This window comes from Sturnira hondurensis, unplaced genomic scaffold (genome assembly GCF_014824575.4).
Source record: "Sturnira hondurensis isolate 20B ecotype Veracruz unplaced genomic scaffold, ASM1482457v3 Scaffold0003418, whole genome shotgun sequence".
NCBI lineage: Eukaryota > Metazoa > Chordata > Mammalia > Chiroptera > Phyllostomidae > Sturnira > Sturnira hondurensis.
The window spans coordinates 10,331-20,322 of record NW_028076049.1 but is presented as its reverse complement, the minus strand read 5'-3'; the positions used below and the strand labels follow the sequence as shown (position 1 = coordinate 20,322).

Genomic DNA, 9,992 nt, shown 5'->3' with positions numbered 1-9,992 from the left:
CCGTATTTGAGTGTCTTTGGTCATATTTTGCTTGCTTGTTTGTTTTGTTTAGTTTCCTGTTAACGGTGAGATCATATGGTATTTGTCTTTCACCGCCTAGCTTATTTGCTCAGCATAATGCTTTCCAGTTCCATCCATGATGTTGCAAAGGGTAGTAGTTCCTTCTTCCTTTCTGTGGCATAGAATTACACTGTGTAAATGTACCATAGTTTTTTGAGTGATTTTTAAAGGTTCCAGGAAGAGAGCCATTGGTACAATGGGTAAAATAGCAGAGTTTAAGCCACATGGCCCTGGAATCATGTGGACCCCAGCACTATCCTGCGATTGGCCTCGGTCATATTTCTTAGCCTCTCTGGTGTTCCCATCAGTGAAAGGAGCGTGATACCTGCACTGTGGTACAGTGAGAGCATTCAACACAGAACATGCACAGGACCTGGAAGAATTCTTGGTGCTCACTATGTTGCAGGTACTGGCTGTTATTCAAACAAAACAAAAGAAAGCAAACAAAAATAGCCTGTGAGAGCCAGACAGAATTTACCCAAGTGAGTTTTCATGGCTTTAGAAGTGTTGGGTTTCTAGCTTTTTGGCTGAATTGTATTATGTTGGTAGGGTCTCTAGCTACCTTTTATTATGCAGAATTTATAATTGGTAATTATATAGGAATGATTAATATAAAGGGAAAATCAAGTATTACTTAACTGTAGCCTGCTTGGCTGACATAAAGCCTTCAAAAAATCTAAGGATACATGGACAACAACTAAGAAGGGTGGAAATGGGAGGGAGGTGGAACACAGGGTGGGTGGAACGGGATGGGAGTAATAGACAGAAAACTGCAGTTGAAAAATAATTAAATAAATTTAAAAAATTTTAAAAAAGAGAGTTGAAAAAAATCTACAAGTTTGTTAAGAAAGGAGTCCTAAACATTGGGGAGAATTCATAATGGAAAATACTTGAGAATTACTTTCTTGAAGTTTGCCTTTTTTTGTGGTTGAGAAGTGTGTTGGGTATGCTAGCTCTGTAAAGATTAGAGACATAACTGCTTTTGTATGGAACTGTATAAATCTTTGACCAGCTGTTCCTTTGCACACCTGTGGATGCAGCCTGTTCTTCTGGTATTTTTTTTATCCAACCAAGTGGCATGGACTTTAATGATAGATATGTGATTGGTGGGTGGGAGGCCAGCATTTAAGAATCTTCCCAACACGAAAAATTGTGTGGAAGATTTGTTAGAACCCTGTAATTGTTTGAACAGGACAGGAGTAAGGAAAGAAATTGTATACAGGGAAAGAGTCAGTTCTCTTCATTGGCTCTTAGTCTAATAAGAAGGAAAATTTCCAATCTTATTTCAAACCTAAAGGAATCTGTTTCTACTCTAGTAACAAGTCACATAGAAATTATCACCAGAGCTCCTGTAGCCAGGTTGTTTGGGTTCAAATCCCAGCTCTACTTGTTATTAGCTGTCTTAACTATGGGGATATTCTTTACGCCTTCTTTGCCTCAGTTTCCCCACCTGTAAAACAGTCATAATTGTACCTGTTTCATGGGGTTCTTATGAGATACAGGTTAACACATGCTTAGACCGGTACCAGTAAGCACTATATAAGCTTTTGTTTATTACTTCATTAGGCTCATTGCATTTCTAAATTGTGCTAGAAATCTGAAATTCTTTGGAATTTGAACAATTTTCTCTAAAGATGAGTAAACATAGGCACTATGACATGGTTAAGAACAAATGACATAGCCAGTTCAAGCCAGACCAAGTAAATGAGGCTCTAAGTATAGAGCTTGAGCTGAAAGTTCTGGCCCAGTGTCACATGGCACTGTTGCTGTGATGGAAAAGTACTGGACGGAAAAGGAAGTACACTCACCTCCTACCTTGGAAATGTCCACAGACAACCAGAGACTTCCACATGGTGATTCCTGGGACCCATGGACCCATTCTGTCTAAGGGAAGAGCTAAAATATCAGAATGGTGCACCTAGTGGCACCGTCAAAAGTCTTGCTTTGCCTGAGACGCTCAGTTCATTTCATTAACACAAAGAGGAGCTGCACGTCTAGGATACACATAAACTAATGCAAGATTTACATACTGTTGGTGATAAAGGGAGCAATTACGGTTCTACAAGTGTACAGAGACGATGAGGAAATAGAAGTGCACCCACAAGTCCCTGAGAAAAGTCTCACTGACTTTGCTCTCCAAAGAAGTGCATGATTTTTCCTTCCTGGAGAAAGTAGGTGAAGGAGAAGGCAACAAATGTGGGCTCTGAGTTTAGAGAGACCTGGCTGAAATGACTATTATGGAAAAAATGGTGACCATGAGAAAATAATATAATCTTTCCCATTTGTAAGCTGTGGACTACACCTACCTCCAAGTACTCTGAGAAGGTTAATGGGACTGTCTGGTGCATAGCAGAAATTTACTGAGTTCCTATTCCATCCATATCTAACTTGTCTGCAGGGAAATATGATGAGAGATGATTGTCAGGATGTATGTGTGTGTGTACACAATCAATTATTTTCTAAACTCAAGCAACTAACAGCAGCAGTGGAGGACTATCATGTACCAAACATTATTAACTCATCTATTTCACACAACTCCAGGAGATCAGGCGATGTGACTTCATTTTACACATGAGAGAATTATGGCCCATAGAGTTCAAAGAGTTTTTCTGAGGCCACACAGATACCAATACTAGACCCAGGATGCAAATCCAGGCACTTCGGGTTCAAGGGGAGGGGGCAACCCTCCACCACACTGCCTCTCCAGTGTCAGAGCAGTTCTCCTGGGTCGTTGTGAGGATCAGGAAACCTGAAGCTTGTGAAACGCTGGTATAGATCTGAGCACAGTGTGCCAATCATGGTAGATGTTACACTGTCACCATCGGAATTTCCAAAACCAATGAATAGGAGTATGAATATGGTGACCTTTGAGAGAGAAGTAACCTGGCCTCCTTCCTTTGGCTCTGGCTCCTGTTGGAACCCATGCCCCACAGAAAGGATTATAACTATAGTCCCAGGGAAGGAAACACAAGGGTAGTATTGACCATGATGACATTGCTGAATCTGATAGCTCATTTGCCATGTTCTCTGTTATCTGGGACTTTCACTAAATGTATATAACTAAAGTAAACAGACAAAAGCAGACTTTTAATTTTTTAAAAAATTTATTGTGCCAGTTATAAAAAAGCAACATACGGAATAAAAGTAGCTGAGAAGGCAGCTTCTGGTTGTGAGAAATAGAAAGCTTTAAGGCAGGTCCCTGGACAAAGAGCACTAAAGAATGGGAATAGGAGCTGCATGCTGTCTGTACTCAGAAGGCATGATTATGTGGCTTGGCTAGAGCAGCTGATAGAGATGATGGGAAGAGTTGTGCTAAAGGGTGCCCTTGGGCCCTGCACCTGAGGCATGGCCAAAGTGGTTATTGTTACAGAGAGAACTTGTTTTTTACCCAGTGGTTTGAAAACCATTATGCAATAATGCATGATAGAAAAATGCATGTGGACTGAAATAATCCAAACCCAGATAGGAAGTCCAGCTACATCCTCAGCAGACACGACCAGGGAAAAGAAATGAAGAAAAATTGTGCCATCATGTGTTATGAACTCTTTCCATGGCCACAGAATGCTGTTCTCCTAAATAGACAGAAGGAAATGACGGCAAAGTAGACCAGGCTCTTGAGGAGGAGGACGAGGTAGGCGTAGTAGGCAGAGGTATTGGTTAGCTGCAACTGCAGTAAATCTAGGAGAAATAATTTAATTAGTTTCATCTGTTCTTTTGAAAGGATAGGAGATATTAATGGGAGGGGTTGTAATCATTTAGTTTATGATCTACATTGAGGTGACACCTCCACACCAACAAACCCCCAAATATACAGACATCTGCTACCACCACCACCAAAAACAACAAGACAACTTACAATGTAGCTTGCAGGTCATGTCACTTACAACACTACAAATATTAAAACTAAAATTGCGCTTTTAGTGAGAGAGTCCAATGAGCAAATAGAATTTGTGGTAAGTCATTTGTCATTTCTTCACCACTACTCCATCTCTAATTAATACTGAAAGTTAATTAATGTCTTCATTAACCACTAATCAAATCCCAAACACTCTGTGAGCTTTTATTAAAAACTTTAATCTTATATAATTTTTACAGTAACCTATGAAATGATTATTTTAGTTTCCACTATGAAAATAGAAGAGTGACACAGAGAGAAGAAATTTGCCTGATGTTACGCATTTAGTAAGTGCCAGAATCCAGATTTCGAACTCAGCAACATGACTTCACAGAACACATTTTCAGTCCCTCTGTAATTGTGTATCTCCAAGTGCAATGAATAATACCCTGCTGTCAAAGGGTTAAGGGTTAATATAAAGTTGACTTGATGATTGAGAAGCATCTGAGTCATTGCTTGTGCATGCAATGTGATTCCTGCTAACGGCACAGTCCTCGAACAGATGGTGGTGGTCACCAGCAGGTGGCTGCAGGTTTTAGCAGAAGACATTATGTTACTGGGAAGAAAGTGGTTATTCCAAATGCTCTGAAACTTTAAGACCTCACAGCTCTCTCACCTGTCTTCCTGAGTATCCTTCATTGTGGCTAGGACACTATAGGATAATTGCGCTTAATATCTTTTAAATTTCACAAGAAATATATGATGTTGAGAAATAATTAATGACAGTGTGCTTGTCCCAACTGGTACTCAATAAACCACAAGGCCAAGTCCTTTCCTGTGGAAATTTCCCTTCGACAAGTTTTATCTCCATAGTGTGGGAACTCCACAATCATTAGTACTTGGTATGGAAAGGGACCTCAAGGGCTGATGTGCTCAGAGCACCTTTGTGTTCACCAGGTGAGGTGTTAGTTGAGGTCCAGAGCCTCCTTGATATTGCAAATGGAGGAGAGCTCAGCAGAGCTAGAACCAATGCTTCTAGGGGAGTTCCCTGGACACATGCAGGGAGACAAGGCCAGAAAATTGCACATGTTCTATGCCAGCTAAATGAGATACCCTATGCTGGACATTCCACATGTATGACCTTCTCTCCACAATAACTGGGTTTGGTGTGATTATTCCTGGTTGGCCGGTGAGGAACGTATTTCAGAAAATGTAAGTACCCATACTGATGTCACTAATAATTAAAAAAACTGGAGTGGAACCCCAGTCCATGGTACCGGGAAGCCAGGCACTGCCCCCAAGCCCTGCCCCTGCAGTGCATCCACTGTGTCTCGGGGTCTTGGCTTTGGGCTTTGTTGCTCTGTGACTTGACTTTCAAGGAAGAATAGAGAACTGAGTAAGTGTACGAGCTCTTGATTTTGATGGCCTGGGTTAAACCCACAGATCTAGCTGCTTGTCTTAGTGTAAGGGACGTCATTTTATATCATTGCTCTCATCTGTGAAATGAGAAAATATATTGTACGCTCCACAGTATTAAGAGAATTAAACATGTCAGTTCAGGTTATTACTACTAGCAAGGACTAAAGACAAAAATATAGAGGCAAGTTGATATCACATGTTCCCTAGTCCTTAGAAACAAAAGCCATGCAAATGAATAAAGTCAGTGTTGAAATAGTCCCGAGCATATCACAGCACCCTCTGATTCACCGACATCTCTCGTCAAAAGCCAGCGTTCATTGTGTTAAGATGACTACTAGGAGAGGATGGATTGGCTTAAAATAGCACTGGGTCTATTCTGCAAAATCCAGCCATTCTCAGTATGGCATGTTAAACCACAGAAATTCAAAACTTACGTTGATCAGGAGGGAGCAATGCAATAGCATTACATAAAGGAAAATATGTGCAGATACTTACCACTTTTATCTCCCAGACAATCATCTACTGTAGGATTAAAACCAGCAACCTCTACAAAAAATGAGAGCAACTATTAAGGATTTGTTTGTAATCGTTCCTTGACAGCGTGTGTCTGTGTGTGGATAGACAGACACATACATAGATGATAGATAGATAGATAGATAGATAGATAGATAGAGAACCTGCTCAAAGAGAGGAGACAACCGTAAAATATCAGCCCCGCCATTCTAGGAAGAGATGCCCAGATTCCATGTAATTCAGTAAACTGAATTCATATTTTGTATTTCCTCACATGAGGATGCTGCTCATGAAGGATACATTTTTTCTTTTTAATCATAAGGGGAATGTACTATACAAGACTACCTGTTTCCTCTTGCAGTCATTGCTCCTAGCACAGTGTCCACCACAAAGCAGCTGTTCAATGCAAACTTGCTGAATGGAAAATAAACAGAAAAAGCTCTCCAGTCTTCAGCATGCACGGCTGACATGAGCAGTTGCTACCCAAATGAATTCGTTCAATCATAGAATCCACAACAGAATCTTCCATACTTGAAATAGTCTTATGTAGGGAAATTTCCCATCTAAGCCATGCCTTTCCCATGCGTGCATATCCCCAGTGACCCCAGCTCATGCACACAGTTTTCTGCAGCTGTGGTCTTTGTGGACACAACAACAACATTAACGGAAGATAATGTCGAGTGATTCTTACTGTGTGACATAGTGTGTGTTAAATGCTTCAGATGCATCATCTCATTTAATCTTTCAGTAACACTGAAGTGAGTTGTATTTTGGAGTCCGAGTTACAGACAAGAATATGAGGTGCAGAGGGAACCCGTGACTTGCTGAGAGTCACACCAGTGACGGCAGAGCCACCACTCAAAGGGTCGTAGTGAGAGAGTGAATGGAAGGGAACATGTGGAAAGTACCCTGTACAACAATCCATAGAAATAGAAAATAATCCATAGAGACAACATAATTCCAAGATACTGGACACTAAAACATCATCTCTTCCAGATATCTTATTTATATTTAGCAAGTGATCATTTTATTTCAGTAACTCTGCATTTCAGTGAAATACTATCCAGGAAGAAAAAGATAAACCAAGTCACATTTATACTTCTCTGAATATATAAAACCTGAGATGACAGCTTTATTTATCTACAATGCTTTTTTAAAAAGCAAATGTACATACAAAGACAAAATTTCTTTAATAGTTCAGGACTGTTGGAGGAAAACAGTCGCAATGGTTGCTTTAGTTTATTCTTTCTCTACTAGATGTGTTCTTGGCCATATGAATACAGTTCCAGTACGCGATTCTATGCACTCACGAAATCTTTTCTTGGTGTGCACTAAAGAAACGGGTGTGAGGCATATAGGCTTTGGGGTAAATCCCAAGATTGAAAATGTTAGTATAATCATGTTTAGATGTTAAAATATCCTCAAAAGCTCACTTTACTGTCTCTTAAAATTCTCTTATTTTCCTCAGAGTGACTTTATTCATTAAAAGATAAAAAATATCACTTCCATGTATTGTTTGACATAAAAGCAATAAATGATCAATTTTTTTGAANCCAGTACGCGATTCTATGCACTCACGAAAGCTTTTCTTGGTGTGCACTAAAGAAACGGGTGTGAGGCATATAGGCTTTGGGGTAAATCCCAAGATTGAAAATGTTAGTATAATCATGTTTAGATGTTAAAACAGCCTCAAAAACTCACTTTACTGTCTCTTAAAATTCTCTTATTTTCCTCAGAGTGACTTTATTCATTAAAAGATAAAAAATATCACTTCCATGTATTGCTTGACGTAAAAGCAATAAATGATCAATTTTTGTAGTAAATTTCATGGGTGTAACCTAATACTTTTTCCTAATCTGGTCAAAAATGTCAACCGCATTAGTTTTGTGCCTCTTCAGAATCATTTCATTGATTTGTGCTTCCATGTTATAGTTTTAGCTTTTGTTAAACAACAACAACAAACTTCCAAACAACAGCATTAGAAATTTGTCATAGAATGACATTAACAGAAATGCCCTAATTAGCCTTGTTGCCATGCTCCATAAATTAAGTGCCAAGTAAAACACCTTATAAACAGGACCTTCTCTTCTTTATGGTAGTCACCCCTGATCACTAGAAAAATGAAAACACACTAGAACACTTAAGCCCAGTGATGATATTAAACTTGTGCTTTGCATATTTGCTTGGTCTCTGTTTCTTAGCTGTAGAAATAGAAAAATTAAAGCTGTCTTGGCAATCTTACTTTAGTTTTAGGAAAGGATATAAATAAATCTTGTGTATGAATAAATGCATCCATGTTAATTTTCAAAAGAAACCATTTTCACTGACATGATTGCATTTGCTCTTCAGCACAGCCCCAGGAGAAAGCCCAACATTCAGACCTGATTTGATCACTGAGGAAACTCAGACCTGAGAAGGAAAAGCTTACTTCCGAAATTCTGACTGGTACAAAGCCAAGATCTCAGCACACCTTGTTATGGGCTTGTTCCCCACTGCTTAAAAGGCCTTGTTAGCCACTAGGAATAGCACCAACTGATTCCTTCCTATGGGCACTCTGGGGCCTTTGGTCTGATTTGTTAATACTCAGGACTTTACGTTGACCACTTCTGGGGCTAGAGCACATTCAGAGTTCTTCCCACACTGTCTAAATATGTACAAAATCTGAGTCAAAGGCCCTCCTTTGGGACAACATGTCTGAATCTCAAGTGGCCCTGAATGTTTTGGGAAAGAAGATATTCTCTTCACTGTGTGCATCCTTCTCGGGACAGCAGTTCATCCTAGTGTATTCATCCACAGGCTTCCTGGCCTGACTTCCCGCTACTACTGCATTGCCTGTGTGTTTCTAATGGCAAGATATACGTGCTCATTATGCAGATGGAAATCTGTTTCTACACGTCAGCATCACCCAATCTTTAATTATGAAATTTACCTACAATGGTATATGAAATACAAACCTGAAAAACCTAGGAGCAGACAAAAACCCCAGGGCTAAATCATTCTGTTTTTGTTGAATCTTGATCTGACTTCCTCAGAAGGATGCTGCCTGTTGCCTAACAATTCACTGATTATACTTTGAGTATAGCAGCACTGGAGTGATTGTGACTTTGTAGCTGAGGAGAACACTCCTGGAAGATACATAATTCTTCTTATTTTCTGGTCAAGTGAGATCATCAAAAGTGGAATCTGCCCTAGTTGGTATGACTCAGTGGATTGAGTGCCAGCCTGCAAACTGAAGGGTCACCAGTTCTATTCCCATTCAGAGCACATGCCTGCTGGGTTGTGGGCCAGGTCCCCAGTATGGAACTCACCAGAGGCAACTATACGGCAATTTTTCTCTCTCTTTCTCCCTCCCTTCCCCTCTCTAAAAATAAAGAAAGAAAACATTTTTAAGTGAAATCTCTTTTTGAACATTGATTGTGTGATAAATTGCTAGGTACTTTCATGTATGTTCCTTCATTTAAACCACACAGCAACCATAAAAATTATCATGTGGCTTTAGTATTTGGATGATAAATCTGAGGCTGAGAGGAGTAAAATTACTTAATTCTTTACCTTTTAATGTTCTAAAACCTATACTATTTTTAATTCTGTGGGAAAATAACAGGCTATTTTGCTACTATTAATTTTAGCAACATTTAAGAAAGATCCATATATACCTCTTTTATTAATACTTGACAGACACTTGGGGCAGTCACTCTGGGAACAGAAGTGTCCTGGGGGGTGATATGTGTATACACATACCTTTGTTTATCGAAGGAAAAAGAATCTCTTGATCAACTCCTCTTTTATTATTCTCGTGTTTGACGATGCATTTGTGTTCTTTATTCATTGACTTTGCAGTCACGGTCAGCCAGCTGAATTTCATGTACGTGTCCCTAGTCTTCATGGTATTTCCCTGCTGGGATGCCAGAATTGCATTGCCGTCCTTTTCCTTCCAATATACCTTAATAACATCAGGAAAAAATTTCTCAAGGAGACAAAGATATGTCCCAGCCTTATGAAGGTTTATTTCCTCAACTGAAGGAAGAAAAATCGTGGGCTTAGGAGCAGTATCCGATGAATCAAGGCTTCTCTCTGTGGGGTGAAACGGAACAGTAATTAAGAATTAGAGAAACACAGGATTGTGTGGTGTGGAACAACCTGGTATGTAGTAAAAGGAAGAAAA

General features: G+C 39.6%; 1 gene segment (V, D, J or C); it reads right to left on the bottom strand.

The window, feature by feature from the left end:
• Nucleotides 1-3,174: 3,174 nt before the first annotated feature.
• On the bottom strand, nucleotides 3,175-9,920 carry LOC118984174 (T-cell receptor gamma chain C region C10.5-like; the record flags this gene model as incomplete). The annotated part of the segment is given in 3 exon segments: nucleotides 3,175-3,738; nucleotides 5,810-5,860; nucleotides 9,569-9,920. Coding segments are annotated over 3 exon segments (546 nt in total), but the record flags the coding sequence as incomplete, so codon positions are not given.
• Between the last annotated feature and the right edge of the window lie 72 nt (nucleotides 9,921-9,992).